The 21391-nt window shown below is 37.1% G+C and overlaps 1 protein-coding gene and 1 long non-coding RNA gene across 2 annotated transcripts; one reads left to right on the plus strand and one right to left on the minus strand.

Annotated features, from left to right (window-relative positions):
- The first annotated feature begins 1984 nt into the window (after positions 1-1984).
- On the plus strand, positions 1985-2399 carry LOC311507181. Its single transcript, XR_014699717.1, has 2 exons — positions 1985-2157; positions 2239-2399. It is a non-coding gene; the product is annotated as an uncharacterized lncRNA (long non-coding RNA).
- An 11327-nt stretch (positions 2400-13726) lies between these two features.
- Positions 13727-20788, minus strand: LOC311506398 (ceramide synthase-like). Its single transcript, XM_084570347.1, has 6 exons — positions 20395-20788; positions 19877-19960; positions 16842-17052; positions 16256-16351; positions 15655-15764; positions 13727-14565 (listed from the first exon to the last, which is right to left on the minus strand). The coding sequence occupies exons 1-6, from the start codon at positions 20511-20513 to the stop codon at positions 14349-14351; spliced, it is 837 nt and encodes a 278-aa protein (XP_084426473.1). The 5' UTR covers positions 20514-20788; the 3' UTR covers positions 13727-14348.
- Between the last annotated feature and the right edge of the window lie 603 nt (positions 20789-21391).

Genomic DNA, 21391 nt, shown 5'->3' on the forward strand with positions numbered 1-21391 from the left:
GGACATTGCAATAAAGATTAATCTGGAATTTTTATTGTTTTTGGTTCCTTTTGTCTTGGTTGTCTTTATCAATATATTTAACTTTCATATTTCTAATATATGATATGAACATTTGTCTTATGAGTTAACAATAACATGAGATGTGATAAACAGTAAATTAAATGGGATGTAGTAGCTTCTGTGACCACTGGAGGGCAGAAAAAGCACAGGTCAATACACCACCACGCCCACAGCTTTAAAACAGACTAAAGCAGGGGTGTCAAACTCATTTTAGTTCAGGGGCCACATACAGCCCAGTTTGATGTCAAGGGGGCAGGACCAATAAGACAATAGCATATTTACTTATAAATAACGAAAACTCCAAATGTTTCCCTTTGTTTTAGTGCAAAGACATTTCTTACAAAAAAGAAATGCAATTTCTGTTTAGTTCTAGGTCTCAGTGTTGTGTTATGTCCACAACTCTTACTAAATCTGTGTGAACCCTAGGAATAGCAGTTACTTTTATTGGAAAAATTGCAGTTAATGTCTTCTATGTAATTTTTGCAATTTGCAAATTTATCCCGCGGGCCAGATTAGACCCTCTGGCAGGCCGGTTTTGCCCCCCGGGCCGTATGTTTGACACGTATGGACTAAAGGGTCTCTGTTGGTTAAGATAGACTGATTAGACTGTGAATCAATTCAAACAGGAATCAAGTTATTTTAGTTTGCCTCCATGGGTCTACTCTGTATGGAGTGATCTTCCCTGCTGGAAAGTCAAATAAATGACAACAAAGACACACAAAGTGAGAAGGAGACTCATAACACCCCAAGAAGACTCAGTGACCACAAGGAGACAAACGACCGTACAGATGCACAAGAACAACAAGCATATGTGAAATATCAACACAGCATTTTAAAGAGACACGCAACAATGACTACAATGCGAATCAGTGACTTTAAACTGAAGCAGAACAACCACAACAGATACAAAATGACCAAAAAGAGACACAAAACGACGAGGAGACACAAAATGCTCCAAAATGACACAAAGTGAACACAAAGACACACAAAGGATCACGAAGATGTGTAAAATTAGCAATAAAATATGCAAAATTCACTAGCAAGGGGGTGTAGAACAGCCAGAAAAAACTGTAACGAGACACACAATGGCTGAAAGGAGACACAAAAACCTAGATTCAACATAGATAGACAGACAGACAGATAGATAGATAGATAGATAGATAGATAGATAGATAGATAGATAGATAGATAGGTGGACAGACAGACAGACAGACAGACAGATAGATAGATAGATAGATAGATAGATAGATAGATAGATAGATAGATAGATAGATAGATAGATAGATAGATAGATAGATAGATAGACAGACAGACAGATAGATAGATAGATAGATAGATAGATAGATAGATAGACAGATAGATAGATAGATAGATAGATACTGTTATAAATAAATATAACATGTATATAAATATGTACATACAACATGAAATATACAAGGAATGGAATAAGCATTAGACATATTGTAGGTATATATAAATATATGTCTAATACAAAGACTTACATATGTGTATATAGGAAGTAGAGATATACCATATGTAAACTATCTATAAAATATGAAATATGACCGTGTTTTAAAATAATTTCAAAGTTCCTGTTGTTTAAATCTGAGTCACAGGCTGGATTCTCATCATGAAGACACATAACCCTTATAATAAATGTGAAAATGGATCAGTTTCTATCTTTATTGCCTTCCAGTTGTTTCTAGAGCTTTCTGTGAACTAACTGTTCGCCCTCTGTTCTGATTGGTCGGTTCAGCGCAACTAAAAGCGTTAAGTTGTCAATGTTGTCTGGAGCATAACCGGAGACGGGCGCGAATTGATCTTCAAAATAAGACAAGCACTCGTTTCCTTGTGGTTGTTTGAGTCACATGCGTTGGGAAGTATTTTATTTTGAAATGCACCACCGGATCTACAGCGTACCATTGATTTTCGCTTTACTGCAGTGTCTGTGAGAAACGTCTAGAAGAGACCAGAGAGCTATAAAAGAAGAAGATGAGGAGGAGAGATTCAGTTGGAGAGGCACCGAAGAAGAAGATGACCATGAAGAAGAAGAAGAAAAAAAAAAAGATCATCATCCCTCATCTTCATCATATAGCTGTGAGTACACTCTTTATTTCCTGACAAAGACTGCTGCTCGCTGTTTGAGGAGTTTCTTATTTGTTGTTCTGTTTATTGCAGAGTTGTTGATCCGAGAAGTTAAAGTGATGACAAGCAGGTCGGACTCAGAGACACGGACGAGTTTCAGATTATTTAAAGAAAAGAAAGATACGTCTGATGCAGGCATGAACCTGTCTGTGACTCTTCAGTGTATGTTTTAATTTACAAAGAGGTCTCAGAAACAGCATAAAAAAACCTCAAAACATGAAAACTAAACCGCATCAAAACAAACTAAATGTAAACTCCACATGAACACAGCTGAATTTATGAAACTAAAATATAATATAAAAAGTAGACATTACTTTGAATATATTGATCCTAACTCAACCTGGCTAAGGTAGAAAAGACTAATCACTGCAGACGTGAGGAGGGTTTTTGGTGAAATTTTCAGAGGTACGCCTGTTTTTGTCAATATACTATCGTTTCAGAAACCTTATTGAACAGAGTTATGTAACTTATATAAGGTAAAAGAAGTATAAGAAGGACCAAATTGTTTTATAAAAACATAAACAACCAAACTGCTCATCTGTCCCTTCATAATAAAATTAAAAAACTTAAGCTAGTATCATTAAAATTGACTATTTGCTACGAAATAAAGTATTGCCGATCCTTCACTGGTATCAATATGCGACAGAGAAGGTAGGATTTCATTGTTTACTGTCTTAAAACGTGCACAAGCTAATGGTTTAAATGTTCTTAAACAATAATGGTGGTGATCTAGGATAGTCAGTTTACAATTTATTAAAATTAAAACAAAATCACACCTTTTTAGACCCAGTATATTAAATGGTATTCTATTGTTTATTTTAAGAAAAAAAATATATCAGTATGTTTTTTTCCCCTTTTCTGGTATGTTTTCAAAGTACTGTAAATATGGCAGATATCTTTGAAATTAATTTATATATCTATATCTGATATCTACATCTTACTACCACTTTTTTCTGTTTTAAAAATAATAGGTGGGGGAAAAAAAATAGAAAAACATTTTACTGTGCTTTCCTTTGTCCACATACGTGATTTGAAGCCCTGCTGCTGTAAAGACCCCACCCAGTGCTTCTAGACACTATGATTCAGACACTGACTCAACGTGTCGCACCCAACAGACCATGTGGTTCTCTGCTACTGCATCTTGTCCAGACCAGACCTAAAGACAGGACTACTAACAATATGACGGCTGATGAGTCATTTACTGATAAAAATATTCAAATACTGTCACGCTGCTAAATTCAACAGTGCAATGATGAAATCTGGTAAAAGTCTTTATGCTGCTGCACGTCTGCACACATGAACAAGTCTTTTCTTTGAAGAGATATATTTTCCTTTGGCTGTTGTTTTGGTGTTTCTAAGTGTACTCGATGCTTAAAAATGCAAAACACTTCTCAAAAACTTCTCAACCGTTAGAGGTCTTTAGTTTAAATAATCTTAACTCTGTGTTGTTTTCATTTTCAGTTGTTGTTTATTGGTGCCCATTTCTTTGCCTTTTTCTTTCTTAGTGAGGATATTGAAGGGTTAAAGATGTATAATTTATTTTATTATTATTTTTTATTTTTTTACACTAACTGCTGTTTCTGACCCTGAGAATGAAATCTCATCTGTTAAAGACTAGAAAAAATACAAATATTTAATGGAAAAAAGTAAAATAGACTTCATTTTGATCATCTTTGAAACTGACTAATGAGCACATTGTCGTTATATTCATATTCAAGACGTCCGTTCACATTATTCACACCTGCAGGTTTTATTAGAGGCTTCAGATTAGATTAATTTGGTGAACCGTGGCCTCAGGCACATTGTAAACCAGAACACACAAAAGACAACTAGGATTTTCTGATTTTCTGAGAATGCAATCATTTGTGTCTGCACTCAGGTGGTGAGACTACTGGCACCAACTGGCTGGTCCTTTGTTGAATTAGGTCATTCGCTTTAAAAGTGGCTGAACAGTCTTTTAATTAATCTACATTATTTTGTAGTCAGGTTTTCACTTCGACAGTTAAGAGGTTGTTTTTTTATATTTGTTAAAAGCTGAAGTACATTGCCCATAATCCCATTTTTAAAAGCAATAACAGTGGGTGAATAAGTTTTATCAGCACTCCATGTTTTTGTTTTATTTATTCAGACTTAGATTTAAAATCACACAGGTGCATTGAATAGATGGTTTGAATACAATGGTTTGAATTCTTGCATAACCCTGCACCGTTTCTGACATCTTATCTCTGTATTGTTCAGTCCATTAACTAAACAGCAACAATCTTGACTCTTTAAAAGGGAACTTCAGAAAACACTTAAATAAGGCTGCCTCTGTTGCACTTTTTGTTTTTGCTTGTAAAATATAAAAGTGTGAAACAAACACTTCTCTGATTATAATTCTGTATTTCTGTCTTAATTTAATGTCCGTGACGATCAGATCGGAGCTGATATTTCTATAAACCTTTATCAACTAATGACTGATGGGTTTCTGTTTGCTGTATCATGGTCTTTTAATTTAAAATAGCTAAAACCTGCACAAATGTTTCCTCAAAAAGAAGCTTCTGGACTGTGATCACTGATTGGTTTTAAGAGTTTTCCACGCTTTAAAATGTTTAGTTTTACTTTGTTCTGTCTGCAGCCTCGCAGGTTTTCTGTCCTGTCTCTGAGGTTTTATTTTTGTTAGTTTGAAACACAAGAAAATTTGAAGCAGTTAGATTTAAATGAAGGTACTAAAATTAGATTCTGACTTGGCATTTTCTGAGACAAGAAATGGAGGAAATGCGATGGTTGATGTTCTTGATAAATTTCAAGCAAATTTAAAATTAAAAAATATGACACGGATGCAGTATGTTAATAACCTGCTGCTTTGAGGTATAAACACATGTAACAGCTGCTTTGAGCCGATCAAATACTTCCTAACTGCTCTTGTAATTTCAGTTTAAAGTGAAGTTATATATTAATTGTAAAATGAAATACATGAAAACTATTTTCTGTTGAATTAAAAATGTTATTTGGATTCATTAAGAGGTATAATTGTTCCTTGAGAGATAAATCATTTAGTTTTGTAAGGATAACAAAAACCAAAGAAAAGAACAAATCAATAAAATCAAACACTAATTGATAACCTGAAGGCTGCAGCAAAGATCAGCTTCAAACCATCAGAGCTCATTATTTGAAAGTACCTGATGGAGAACGCACAAAACAATTATTTAATATTCAATATTAATGATGATTCTGAAAATGTATTTTTCTTACGATATGATCATTTATGTCTCAAATGCTAAAGCACATTGCCCATGATCCCATTTTTAAAACCAATAAACGGTGGGTGAATATATTTTATCAGCATTTCATGTTTTTGTTTCATTTATTCATGGCCTTGATTCATGGGATTTCAAATCACTCAGGTCCATTGATTAGAACCGCTCAGAGACCCCAACAGTCACTGAATCAATACGATTTTATTCAAAAGTATCCGATGGCCCTACTGTATAACATATGCTAAACTGTGACTTAAAATGGGATTTTATTATCTATTTTATTAGAATCAGTCAGTTTAACAGCTGAGTGGCTTCTTTGATTTAACAGTGAATCCTATCAGTTCATATGAGAGTAAACAAAGAGATGAATGATTTGCAATTAACTAAAAAGAGGCTCAATGATCAGAAACCCACCCAAACTGATGTCAAACTGATATTAACCAGTGAAAAATATGCAGAAATGGAGACAAAGAGACAAAATGACTGCAGAAAAATGAAATCAACTAGAAAAAAAGATGCAAACAACTACGTGAAGACATAACATGGAGCAAAACAATGGGAAATCTCTGCAAAGAACGAACAAAAGACCCACAAAGAGATGATCTTTCAAAACAATCACATGGATCCACAAAATGACATGATGACAAAATGCAAACAATAAGAACAGAAAGAGACAAGCTGACGAGAGAGAAAAAGAGATGACAGATGAACGAAGACGAGACAACTACAAAGAGATACAAAAATACAAACCTGTGAAGAAAAGATGCAAGAATGAACACGAAGAGATGAGAGATAACAACAACAGAAGGATAGAAATGTAACATAAACAGTTACACAAACTGGATGAATGGAAACATGCAGTAACTTAAAACAACAGCAAAGACACAAATCCCTACAAAGAGACACAACAACCTGAAAAAGATGCAAACAACTACAAAGAGGTTCAAGATCATCAGAAAGAAATTGACAACAAAGAGAAAAAACAGTGGAAAATAGATGGAGAATGAACACAAAGAGACTCAAAACAACTGTGAAGATGCAAAATAATACAGAATACGTCCTGAAAATATTTTATGAGCTGGCCTCAACTGTGGCCACATCTTTTCCCACCATGTACAATGAAACGGACGCAAACTGAACTGAACCTCTTGATCAGAGACTGCTAAATTACTAAACTGAATATTATGAATATAAGGAGAAATGCAGAAACCCAGAAAATATTTGGCTTTTCCAATAAGAGTACCAGTTCATTTCCAGTCCATTATCTCTACTCTCAGGGTAACTGATAAATTGCAAATGTTAAGTTATATTAATTAACAAAAATGTATTTCCTCTTGCTTTTTCTTTAACTGTAAATCTCCCCAGGGTATCTCCTATTACCACAACAGAGGTCATTGGAGATTTCCGCAAAACAATAGCATTGCTACTGCTGACATGAATGTCATAAATGATATAGTTGAACCCTTGACAACAAATGGTGCTGTGTCTCTCTTTTCATTGACCTCTCTAAGGCCTTTGATAAGGTTTGACCACAACACGCTAACTAGACATCTCATAGCTTCTGGCTTTTCGGAAAATGCAGTTGGGTGGTTTACTAACTATCTCACAGACAGAACCCAGGCTATTCAGTTAGAGGGTGCTACCTCTGAGTTATTGCAACCCTAACCCAAGTCCACAAGGGGGTCCCACAAGGTTTGGTCTGGGCCCACTGCTATTTAAATTATATATTAATCTAGACTCTCCAACTCTCCATTTCTATGCTGACGGTACTGTTATTTATTGCTTTGCACCAACCCCTACTAGGCCTTTGATAAGGTATCTTCAGCATGCAATCGAGTCCAAGAGCAGCTTTGTCAAATGCAACCTGTATTTAGTACTGACAAAATAATGCTTGTGTTTTTTTACCACTGCGAGTGCAGAAAGATCAGCAGGGTCTGAGAAATGTTTCACATGAATGCCTCTGTTTGCTGTCTTCATATGTTGGAAAGCATGTATTAAGGGGCTATGAAATGAATTGTGATTTGCAGATATATTCTGACCGAATCAGTATTATCAAAATAACCACCCAGCTGAAGTGTCTATATTTATATCAACGCACTGCAGTATAGTATATGAAGAAAGGTTTATTTTACAGCTTATGCAAAACTATTAGAGAATTCGCCTGGAACAAAGGTGATAGAAAAATGTCCTACTGGTTACATCACAAAACTCCTTCATGAATAAATATACAAAGATCTTGATGCCCCCCCCATTCTCTCCTTCAGCCTTGCTATTCTGTGCTCTTACTACTGTATCTCCTGAATTATAAGACAGTACAGCCGTACCAGTACTGTAGGATATGGTTGCAGGTTTTAAAATCTCCTGGATAGCAGACTGGTTCTCTCCTCGGTCATCTAATTGAAAATCATTCCTTTGCAGCTTCGTTTGATATTACAATGATTAAGAACTGGTATGCAAAAAAGAACTGACAATTTTCTATGGACTTATGCACTGATAAAATATTTTCATCATTTGAACAATGGAAACACAAAACAGCTTTATTTTCCACGTATATACTGTATTCATATACTATAGCGTAGACTTTATTAAAGCTGGGCACCAGACTTGGACTTAGAACTCTAAGCCTTAATAGCCATACTGATTATTATTCTGACACTAGAAATTAAATGGAGGCCCAGAACCATACTATAGGTTAGAGCTTCCAACCCGAGTACAGCTAGAGGTAGAGATCCACTAAAAGGACAGCCCATCCAATGGGAGAAGCTGCCATCCCTTTAGCCAAATACAAGGGTCCTTCTGCCCATAGCTGGAGGTCAGTCTTTGACCCTTTTAATTCCAGCCATAGTTACTGATTGAGAGTGGAGCTAACTCCTATACCAACTAAGGCTTTTTTACATCATGTACCAATAGAAATGGGTCAGGACCTGATGGGGATGAGAGGAGATATCAATCGACTCATATTCATACTCTGAAGTTGGCTTTCTTAACTTCCTGCACTTGCTTGAATGTTAGCTGGACATGTGTTTTTTTAGATGTGACTGAAATAGGTTTACTAACTATCTCACAGACAGAACCCAGGCTATTCAGTTAGAGGGTGCTACCTCATAGTTATTGCAACCCTAACCCAAGTCCACAAGGGAGTCCCACAAGGTTTGATTCTGGGTCCACTGCTATTTACATTTTATATTAATCCAGACTCAGCTCTCCATATCTATGCTGATGAGACTGTTATTTATTTTTTTGCACCAGCTCCTGCTAAGGCTTCTGCTTACCTTCAGTATACATTCAACAGAGTACAAGAGCAGGTTTGTCAACTGTAAGCTGTATTTAATACTGTTAAAACAGTACTTGTGTTTTTTATCACTTCAAGTGCAGTAAGATCAGCAGGGTCTGAGAAATGGTTTACCAGAAATGGTCACGAAATTGAGTTGGTTTCCACTTTTAAATACCTGAGGGTTTCCCCACAAGGTTCTGTTCTGGGCCTACTCATTACATTATATATTAATCCCAACTCAACTCTCCATTTCTATGTTGATGATATTGTTATTTATTGCTTTGCACCAGCCTCTGCAAAAAAGTTTTTTTTTTTTTTATGTGAAACAAAAAATGGTGGAGTCTACCTTTTTACCTGTTATTGATTATGGTGATGTGCTGTACATAAATGCCTCTGCTCAATGTCTTCATATGTTGGATAGCATGTATTATGGGGCTCTGAGAATCATCACAAATTGTGGATGTCTTATTCACCACTGCCTGTTATATTCAAAAGTGAACTGGCTTGCTTTAACTACTTACTGCCTTAGACACTGGTTTGCTTTTATTTACAAATCCATTTTTGGCATGATTCCTACTTATTTATCTATTCTATTAGACTTGAAATGTGGAAAATAGTCTCCATTTTGAGAGTATAATGCAATAAGGTGTGAACTGAAATGGGAGAGACAGCTTTTGGGGTTTCTGCTCCTGCTCCATGGAACAACCTAGAGCCTGATCTTAAACTTCAAAGCTTAGTATCCCTGAACGAGTTTAAAAATATGCTAAAATCGGTTGAGCCATGTTTCTCTGTGTGCACGTTATACCTGAACATTTCTGTGTTGTGCAGCTCCAATTTTATGTTATGTTTTTATATTATTTTCTGTTTAAACCCTGTTGCTGTCACTCTGGGCCAAGAGATATTTGACCTCGATGGGGCAAACCTGGTTAACTAAAGGCTGAAGAACTCTGTTCTCTGATTGTATTCAAGCTGCTGGTCATGGTCTTTTTCAAATTGATGTCCAATGTGCATTATATCCTTAACAGTTTGATCCTGGCCTCTGAGCTGAGAGGTTTGATGTTTTTTTTTAAGAATAATTTTAGCACTGCTAGGATCTTCCATCTTTTACAGAGCTGGATAGGAGCTGATGGTTTCATTCTCTTTTGGATTTCTGACATGTTCAGCTAACTCATTCTCATAATCTGTTATCTGACAGTGGTTTTAAACTGGCCCCAAGTAGTTACTGTTGATCGGGTTAATCTCCCACCAGTCAGTACCATGAAGCACAGATCTGAAAGTGGTCAAAATATCAGCATCACTGGGTCATGACATTTAGACAAATAATTGAGGGGTTAGGGATCATCGCCATGTCTTCCATATCAAGGCAAAGTCAACTGGGTATGATAACCTTTTATCGCTGGTGGGGTTGCAACATCAGCTGAAGATGGTTTGTCTGCATAAGCACTGTTGTCTGAAAGAGTTTGGGGAGATTTGGTTTCTACCATAAATTATTCTTTTCCAGACAAGAAGGTTTTGTAACTGTTTTTTACTCTTTACCTCCACTTTTCCCATGTCTGTGGTCAGTATTGTTAACTCTGTGTTACTTGCTCCAGTTGATTTCGATCACAATATAAAGAATGTAGGATTACAGGACATTAAATTAGTCGTAACCTGATAACTTTGCTGATAATGCTGCTGATAGAGTATGTGAGTGAAAACATTTGAGCTCTTGTTGGATTTCCACTTGAAGTTGTTCCACCACAAAGTGAAGTTCTGCCAGAAGGACTGTTTCAGAATTTTCCTCTTTCAAAATCATTTTGAATAACCATCTTATCCACTTCCATTTCCATGCCTTCTTTCTGGGATGTTATTATCAGCTGGTGTAATCAGCTGGTGATGATGTGCATTTATTTGAGCTTCAAGATGTTAAAGTTGTTCATCTGGGGAATGTTGGCTTCCTTTTAAACACCCTGTCAGCTCTTTAATTGCAAGACTTGCATTACTTTATGCACTTTGTTCCAGTTCTCTTGGGTCTTTACTGCTATTTGATTCAAGTCTGAGGCAGGGGTATGGATATTTTTCTGGATGGTCAGACTGAGACTGAGATACTGAATATGGAGAAGAAGTTAGAGAAAGATATGAAGCACCCCTTTCAAAGGACTGAAACATCTATGGGAGGAAAAGATACAGGACTGCCGGAGATATCAGGTGTTCCTACTGCTGACGTGGAGATGGAAAGCTAATCTGCAAATGTACTGTACTTCTTGCAGCTCTGAGGTTAACAGGGGTTTGACATCAGGAGCTTCTATAACAAAAGAGACTGATGAGCTCACTGAGGAAGGCTCATGTTCAGCCACGATGTGAGATGTGAAGTTATCTCTGAATGAACTGGGTGAAATGTGAATCTTCTACACAAAACAGCATTAAAGGTCACTCATCACAACTCTCAAGACAATTGAGCAATTTAGACCTAATTATATTAAAAGCATTTCACAAAACATTTAAACATTGCAGAGCATACAAAGGTCAAAAAGGTGGAAAAGGGACTATGAAGAAACCCCAAATATCAAACATTCAGCTTTAACTCTTCAAGTTAACTTTCAAGTTGTTCAATGGCCTTTTGTCCATCGTTGGGCACCATTTCTGTAGTGTAAGCTTCATCATATGTGTGTGAGCATTAAGTAATGGATTTATATGTACAGTATGTGTGGAGGAAGACAAAAGATGGAGAGATGGATGCAAGGAGGCAGGGATATAGGAGAAGCCTGGAGAGTTTAGAAAGATAACTTTTAAAGGAGTAGCGAAGTCCGTCGCTGAGACTGACCAAGTCAGTCAGACTTCATTCAAACTATCTTCAGGAATTATTTCCAACTGTGTCTTTGTCCTAGATCTTCTCCAGATGGTTCTGGTAACAACTGTCTCTTCTTTTACCTTTACATAAGTCATTGTTTTTCTTTTAGTACAGAGCCATCCAAAAACTGGATTTACTCTTAGTTATCACCCTTTTCCATATTCTCACTCCTCTGTCTGTCCTCCTCCATGTTGCTACTGGAATTTTTTTTTTTAAACTCAGGTATGTCTGATTTACCTCCTTCCTCTCTCCTTTTTCTGGCTTGTCTGTAGTTACTCAGTTGATCTTCCTACTGCAACACAAGGAATTCCTCTGCATTCAACCAAACCAAATGAGCACACAGTGGGCAGTTACACTAGGTGCTCAGGGAGCAGTTTGGGGTACTAGGTACTTTGGTTAAGGATACTTCAGCCATGGATGTAGAGGGGATCTGAACAATTAGACAGTTCAGTATGACACACATTGGTCGCTCTTTTTAAAATACCGAACTTTGTGAAGCATAATAGTTCATCACATCTTCCATCACACCAGTCGGCATAAGAACTAATCATTTCCTATGGCTTTAATGTTCCTTTGACATGCACAGCAACTATGGAAACGCTTGAAATCCTCTTAGCAGGAGGATTGAGGGAGATAACAGAAGAGCATTGGCAGGCAGCCTTAAAACAGATTCATAGTTCTTCTGCACGAATCTAATCAAATACTCCTTGATATATCTGTAAATCTTTCATGGCCAGCATCATTAGGTAATATGTTCTGAAGCTGTCAGAGGACTTCAGATAATCAGAGAAACATTTTCTGACTACCACAATATTTGCACCCATTGATTTGCATCCTCCCCTAGATATTCTGGGAGTATGACTCTAACATCATACAAAAAAAAAAGATGAACAAGAGTACAGTATCATTTGTCAACCTGCTGGCAGGCACATTAACTGGTAACAGAATCCTGCACCAACACATTCGAACCTAATGAATGAGGTGGTCTTGGTGTAGAAAAGGTCAAATTCTCCTCAAGAAAACATTATTTCTCCCTGATGGAAGTTTCAGTTCTGTAAATGTTGAAAATGTAATAAATACATATGAAAGAGGTTCAAGATTACCAAAAAGAGAAATTAACTATAGAGACGTGGAGCTATGAGAAAGATATGAAAAACAACTGCAGAGACACAACATGGCTGCAACAAAACAGAAAAGACCATTTAAAACAACTACAGGGACACTCAAAATGACTGCAAAGAGACAAAATCAACCACTGAGATGCAAAATACAAGGAAACAAACCACTGAAACATACTGTAAATGCAAAGATGACCACAAAGAGAATGACCAAAAAGAGATGCAAAACAAAAAAGACCATGTGTTTCAGTTGAAAAACGCTTGCAAAAACATATGAAAAAAAGGCAAAAAGATAACCAGATAAGATAATCCTTTATTTATCCCACAGTGAGGAAATACCTCTCATTTTTACTGTTTAGTTTTTCTTTTAAATTTAAAATTTAAATTCTATTAAATTTGGTAACATTTTTTATTTTTATTTTAGAACAACTAGTACTTCAAACTATCATCCATTCAAATAAAATTAACCCTCTGTCTTTTGTGACGTCCTCCCCTCTCAGAGATTATGGTTCAACTCTCCAGTAAAAGGTATTTCATTCATTCGTTTAGAGTCAATTAATTTGGTTTAAATCTATGTATAAATGATACACAAATACAAAATCAGTTGTCGCCCCCTGTCAGTTGGGGGTGGGGTGGTGGAGTGGCCTTAAGGTCCGGGACCCAAACAAAAATCAACAAATAAATCAATAAATAATCATTTTGAGCATCTATTGAGAAAAATGAGACTCAGCAGAGAGATAGAGTCAAATCATAAAGACATAGTTTGTGATGTTTGCAAAAGACGGCAAGATAATCAATTAAAACCATAAAAACAAAAACTGTGTGAAATAGATTCAGAGGTTTTATGTACATGAATGTGTTTCTTTAGATCTAAATTAAAAATCATCAGTTTGTTTGAAAAATATAAAATCTGAAGGGTCGCAGATGTTTTAAATATATTATTAATATTACATGAAGATGTATAACCCCAATGTGTGCGGTTTGTTTAACAATCAGACAATGGCTCTTGATATTTAGCCATCAATTTTTATTCTGAAAAATACAAAATCAGTGTTACATATTCAAGGCAAGAAGTTAATAATACGAGTCATCAACAACAGGTGGAGCTGATGGACTGTATAAACTGACATAACAGCATGCAGCATTTATGTAAAGAGTAAACAATGGCCTAAAATGGGCCTAAGATTGATCCTTGTGGAACACCTCTCATCACCTTTTATCAACCATATATGAACGTAACTGCTTCTTCTGACATTAAATTGTTGGGATTCAGTAGCCATTCAGCTTGTTATGAGCCAAACAAATTAAATTAATCCCAGAAGTTACTTTTTCTGGGTTTTAAACCTCTGATTACATCATACCTTTACTGTTTTATTCTTTAATCTCAGAAAGTCCTGCATTCAGATTTTTTTGTTCTACAATTCCAACATTGACCCATTGTTGGCTTCTCTCTTCTGCTTTTCTGTAACTTTTCAGCTTTTAAAGCTGGATCAGCGATTACAAGGTTTTCAGCAGCAACTTCTTCAAAACTCCTCTCATAGTCTCTCGATTTGATTTTTACACCAAATGAGGAGAAACACTTGCATCTTCCACATCTTCCCCTGGTTTTGTCTGTGTCAACAGTCACCTGTCATTTTTGTTTTGATGGTTGAAGTCACCACAACAGGTTAAATCCTTCTTCCTCAGCGTCTGTCCATCTGATTTGTTGAGCAGCCATTTGTCGGAGGCAGGCAGTCGCCATGTTTTAAAGCCGGTGGCGAGCGTTTTGTGACTAGACGGAGAGCCCCTCTGCAAATTAGTGTAAACCAGTAAAGCTGCAGAGGCCAGAGCAGAGCGGTCCCCAGGTTACACTGCCACGGGGCCACAAGGGGCACGGCGTACACCGGGATCGATGCATACCTATAACACGAGACAGAGAGCACAGTTTTTAAAGATTTAATGAATGATTCCCTGAAATTAGCAGCTGATATTGCCAAAATATTACTAGCTAAGCCAACAACATGGCTGTCAGGTGTTATCAGTTAACTGCTCTGGTTCAGGCATTAAATTGTACACTGATATCCATCAGGCACCACCATCAGGTCAACAATCCTATTCTTTCTCTTTATTACACTCAAAACTACTGACTTTCCCTTTAGCTATATTTACTAGCATGCTAACATGCTAAACTAAAGGAGTGACCATGGTAAACATCATAGCTACACTGCATCAAACTGTTAGCTCCTCTATTTTGTAATTAACATCTTTAAATCACAAGTCAATTCTTGTCATTGGTGTGCGAAGTAAGACAAAATAATAGATGTACAGTACCTTTATCGATCCTCATAGTAGAATTTTATTTCAGTAAGTCAGTTAAATCATCTTTAAAACTGAAAATTCAAAAGGATCAGTTTATTTATTTATTTATTAACTTAATGAAAGTAACTGTAAATGGTCTGAATCTGTTCATGTGGAGATTTTGCCAAAAATTCTCATTTGTTGCAAACAGATTAAATTATAATTATTTATCTAAAACAGTTATTAATTATTCACACTCTTTGGTTTTATACATAATTTTGCTTTAAAAGTATGGATTTAAGAAAATGGATTTCAACGCTACTCTTTAAGTTATCTAAGTTATTTAATTAATCTTTGGAGACAGATCTTCTGTTTTCAGGTCTCATCTAATTTCCATAACGATGATATGGAGGTCATGATGCATTAGAGTCACACAAAGTTAGTCTCACAATCAATAATACTGATTTATTCATTGGTTAAATGATTAAAGTTTGACTTGTGTGCCTATTCTGTAATGATTATAAAATGTCATGGAAACATAAAAATAAAAAATAAATTTTTAATGTTCTAAATTTGGCTTTCTGTTATTTTTGGCTTTTTTGTTCAGTTATAAAAGTTGTAGGTGTGTCTTTGAGGTTTTTTATAATTAATGAAATGTTAAAGGGAAATATCTTTCTAAAAGTGAATCAGGAGACAGACAGGTGGAGGTACCTGCTGTAGGCGTAGTACAGGTACGGGAAGAGTAACACTCGACAGCCAAAGAAGGTGAGCAGCATGACGACTCCGTTCACTTTGTGCAGCAGAGTGTGCTGCTTCTTATACTGAGGACAGAGTGACAGTAAAATACATACGTAAATAAATACATCATAATACATCAACTAGTTTTAATGACAACATTTCAGGCTGTGTCTTAGTCTGAAAACTCTAAATATCACAGCAGACATGGAAGAAGGAGATGATTAATCTAGTTCCTACTGAAGATATACATCTATAAAAAGATGAAGTGAGAGGTGAGCTGATTTTTTTGTAAATGTTTAAACCAAAAAAGAGCTATACTTAAAATAACCTTTACATGATTAGAAATAGAACATTTTTGTAATAGTTAACATTTATCTGCATTTCTGTGGACAAACATGTTCACATACGTCAAATAAATCTGGATTCTTTTAAATCCAGATCAACACAGAAACCAGGTCTGATTTCTGGACAAAAAGGGAGGTCTAGGAATCAGCTGATGCCAGTATGTACTGATCAGTTATTGAGTATGTGTGTGTGTCCAAACATGTTTGATGTAATATCAGAGGTAAAGTACCTGGATCAGGACTTTCCCCAGACAGACGGATGGAGTGCTGAGCTCTGCCAGAAACAAGACGCCCTGAAAGTAATCTCCTTTACCCTGCCTCCACATCTGACACACACACAGGATGGAGAAATGTTAATTCACACAACTTGACAATAACATCATGAACTGGCAGTGTGGATTTTTACCAGGCAGGATCCTATGGTTTTAAACTAGCCTTATCTTTGTTTCCAAACTTAGAGTTGGCTTTGCACTATGCATGGACCAGAATTTAACTACATTTTGATATGGCTTGGAATTGACTTGGTTGTAGTCCTGGTTCTGGACTGGATTTAACTGTAGACCGATCTAAGACTGATTCCATCCTTTCTTATTTATGTGCATTCATTTATAAATGGACACAGTCAGCTGTCAACCAGCCAGTTGCTAAACATGATTTAGTTCATATGAAAGTGGCCAGCTCCTTCTATTAGTCAGGAGTGTCTCACTTTTTAGAAAATTAATCTTAACGTCCCTAAAAGATGTCTCAATGAACTGTCAGTGAAACGTCAGAACTCTTCGTTAAAATGCGCCAGACACTCAATGTTCATGTAGTTACCAGTGAGGTGGGAAAGCAGAAGGCCACCATGAAGATGTGATGCAGCACCATGAGGACCTCTCTGCGCAGGTAACCAGCCACAGAAGCGCTCGGACTTGCCTCCTCGTGACCTTTGACCTGCAGCTTGTGCCGGTAACACAGAAACATGGCGTAGATGTCGTAGGCGAAGTACGGCGTGGCGAACAGGATGTAGGCGTCGGTCAGCCAGTGTCTGGGGAGGAGGCAAAATGGGAGGAAGGAAAGAGATTTTTTAATCTTCCGTTTGGTTCAGACGCAAAAACAAGACGGTTACCCTGGAAACAGGAAGTTAGGTTTATGGAGTAGTCGTGGTTGAAGAGTGTCAGGGATTAAATCCATCAGCAATTAGTTTGTGGAGCAGTTTAGGTTAAATAAAAACTAGCTAGATTGAAATTTCCTGTTGTATGTCAACTTTGTGGCTCCATAATTACATCACCTGACCTCTGCCTTTGCTCATGTGTTACTATCATAAGTACTTTGGCCACTTGAGGGCGCTGTCACCATGAAACCAAGCAGAAACCTCCAGGCAAAGGCTCGTTTAAAGTACTGCGGTACATAGATGCCGTAACCTAGGCATGTAGCGTATGCTGGAGGGAGCCAATTATACTTTCGCGCTTCATCAGTCTGGCTCGCTCTGTAAGTCGCTAGTCAGCGCTTGGGTGGCTGAGGTTTAGTTGCTTCTATTACAGTTATTTTGTTGGGGGTATACGACTGTATACTGTTTTGAACAGTTTGAGGTAGGTAATTTTTGTTTCCACTTCCTGCTTCACTTTCAACAATGGCGACGGAAACATTCAAGACGAGTCGTACAAATGCTTGTACATTCGAACCTCCTCAGTTAACCTTCCCTCAATGTGTTACATCTTTATTGATTCAAAACAATCGGTTCAAAAATTGTGGAGATGTAGTTTCTGCCACAAATACTGGCAGAAATACGCTACTACCAAGTGGACCAATCACAGCTCAAACTGATGCAGAAGCATAAACCGCCTATGAGAAGTGAAGCCAGAAACTACAGTTCCTCTAATGTCCACTAGAGGCTGGCTCCAAAAGTGAGTCCATCCTCCTAGACTTACACTTAAACAGGTTTACAGCCTGGTACAAAAAAAAGGTTCTGGTCTCTATAGGTGATTTCTCTATTCATTACAACTGTATGTTGCTGTTTTGTGTGACAATAGAAGGTTTAAAATATGAAACATTAAAACAAAGCTTCAGACTGATTTGGAGCTGATTAAATTTTTTGTCTTTTAGCTCTACATTTGGTCTCCATCAACTCTGTAGCTGATGAATGTTGGAGATTTTTTGTAAATGTTCCTCCTGCTGGATTTTTATATTGTTGTATTTGTGATTTTAAACCAAAACCGCCACGACAGAGGGTCTCGTCTGGCCCTGCAGCATAAATCTGTCCACTGTTTTAGTCAGATTAGCGGACACAACACCCAGAACTAAACAGCAGGTGGCACCAATGTGCCGAAAATGCACTTATTTTTCTTTAGAAAATTCAGGTTGTTCATAAAAAGTTTTGTAAAAAGATAGTTCATTAAATGTAATAATTTTTATAATGTATTTGTTTGCACTAAAACAAAGGGAAAATTTGGAGTTGTCGTTATTTAGAGCTATTATATTACTGGTCCGGACCACTTTAAATCAAATTGGGCTGTATGTGGCCCCCAAACTAAAATAAGTTTGACATCTCTGACCTAAATCCTTCTTCCTCTTAGCATGGTTAAACTCTTTACAGTTTAGTTTCCCTGTAACTACAGTAAACAACAACAAGCTCTCCGCAGCTCGCTGCCTCTTCCTGTGTAATTTGATAAACAAATGCTGCAGCTCGGACTCGAACTCTCGCTCCACTTTGACTGTGAAATGAGGAAACCAACCAGCACTCACATCATTTCACTTCCCATCGTGCTCTGCAGGGAGGATTAGTGGCCGTCTCACAGGTTTGAAATAGTCCTGCTGCTGCTGCTCAGCTCAGGAGACGAATTAGGCTCAGCAGCAGACTGGTAATTAGATTACAGACTCAATGTGAGGTCCGCTTCAGTAAAAACTCCCCACAACCTGCTTGGTTGTCAATGCAAACGCGTTTTACATGTATCCCAGCCAATTTCCTAAAAACTATACACTGCTAAATGTATGCAAGCTTTTCCGTTTGTAGCGGACCAAAAAAAAATAGGTCAAAATGACTCAGCTGGCATTGATATCTGAAGCAACTTTAAGTAAAAACTGCAGATTAAATTTGAATCTTTAATCCTGTTTCCACCTTATTTTATGGAAACTTTCCTCATAATCTGAGTTGATATTTAACTGTAAACTGTAGGAAACTGTTTGAGTTATTTGGTACAAGCTATAACGGGAATTTAGAGATGGTTATGATAAAAACACACTGAGAAAATAACCATTTAAGTGGAAAATATTCCTGTTTTCTTAGGAGGGATGCCAAGTAGCTGAACATATAGAGATCTTTGTCAGCAGTGGTTAGGTTTTATAGCACTAAGTGAGTTTTATTTGCCTGTAACACAGAACTTTTAGGAATGTAATTCAACCAACATCCAGCAGAAATGTCAATTAAATGAGTATTTACCGACTAACAAGCTGATATAAAAAGTGCAGCAGCTCTGAATCGGCAAGAATCTGCGTTCAGAGTTTTAAGTTATCTAATACACCCTCTCTTTTTTCTTTAAAGCTTCTGACTTCCCTTCTTTAGCACCACACTTCCAAATTTACATCCCCGGCACTTCAAAATCAGTTAATGAAAACTAAAAAAGTGATTTTTTTGGTTGCATTATCCCAATGTTAATTCAGTTTTTGGCCAAAAACCTAAATCTCGAAGCACTTTTTGTTTATTTTGAATATTACAGCTCACTGTAGATATTGTCATCAAACAAAAAGTAGTATGACATTTTTTGATGAGAAGTAAAATACAGATGCAACTGACTGACCACAACAGGATCTCCTTTCCTCAAGAGAGAAAAGAAAAGGGAAGCGCGAATACAGACAAGATGCTGAGTCCTCACCTGTCCTCCATGACGTCGCTGCAGGACGAGATGATGATACATCCGGCTGACGAGGCCATGACAGCTTGGACTGACGACACCAGACTGAGAGCACAGAGACAACGTGATCAATAATCAGAGCTGTCGCATTTCTCCTCGAGAGAGATGTGTCATCTGAGCTTCAGCAGAATATTTTAGGACGATGCAAACAAACACAAAAAGACACAAACTGTCCGCAAAGACGTCTGAGCTGAATCTTGTTGAGTTGTCGTCAGGAAATCTGTTCACTTCACAAATGATGTCAGCACGGAGGACAAAAAGATTCACAGAAGCTGAAATGTTAAATTTGAGGTTGAGGATTGGAGTTAGTGTCCCCATAATGACACAAGTCCCCATATTGAAACAAGTCCCCATAATGACACAAGTCCCCATATTGACACAAGCCCCCATAATGACAAGTCCCCATAATGAATGACGGCATGTTGAGGTCTCTGTGTAATGAATGTCAGTATCATGTCCTTTGAAGTGAGTATACTCACCGCGTTGAGACGACGGCTGAGTCCTCCTCGCTCCATCCCATCAGGCGTTTCAGGGTTTGTTTGGACAGCAGGAAGAGTCCAGGGAAGAAGACGGAGCCGGCAGCCACAAGGGCCAACATGGCTGCTGGTGTGTGTGCGTGAATATTCAGGTGTGTGTGCTTGTTTGACTCTCTCTGTGCATGTGTTGAAAGAGGACAGGTTAGCAGGAGCTCAGAGGAGAGGATCAGAAGGGCGGAGCCTCCTGCTGCCACCTGTCACAGGAGGAGGGATTATCCACAGCAGAGATTCCCCCGGTGTGGTTTGCATCATTTGATTATTTGCATCAATCAGGTGTATTGCCTCAAAAACTTGACCTCGTAATTCTTTAACTGTTTTATTGGACCCTACAGTACGATGGATCAGTGCAACATTAAAGTTCTGTGAATCTTCATGTATGCTTTGAGATCTTTTAATTGTCTGGCCAAAATCCACTTTGGGATGATACAGCAGAAAAAAATCACAGTAGGGAAATGGTTTCGTTTGAGGTTTTTTGCAAATACTGTTGATAAATCATGTGTAAGAATTTACTTTGTGTCGGGATAGCCCTTCAAATTCTTATTGTACATTAAACAAGATGGAGAGTTGAACATGTTTTTTTAATAATTTGATAAAAAATACCTGCTATTAATCTGCAAATTACAGGATGTCTTTGATAGTTTGGTGCTAATCATAAAATGTTGATAAGTAAATAAGATAAATTGAAAATATATGTAAGAAGCAGAGTTAACAGTAAAATGGCAAATTGTCATAATATCTCTGCAAGTGGTTTGAGATCTTTAACTTTTGATGAGTATTAAACAAACTGGAAAATTGCAACCAGTTTGTTTATCTGTAAATTATAATTAAGTTGTATGCTGCTGGAACTGCTTGTTGATTTAAAATATTAAAGCAGGATTTACAACACTTTTCTGCACTGTGGTCTTTTTACTTCATTCAGCCATTGACTTTTATTCATGTA

This window comes from Chelon labrosus, assembly GCF_963514085.1.
Source record: "Chelon labrosus genome assembly, chromosome: 21".
NCBI lineage: Eukaryota > Metazoa > Chordata > Actinopteri > Mugiliformes > Mugilidae > Chelon > Chelon labrosus.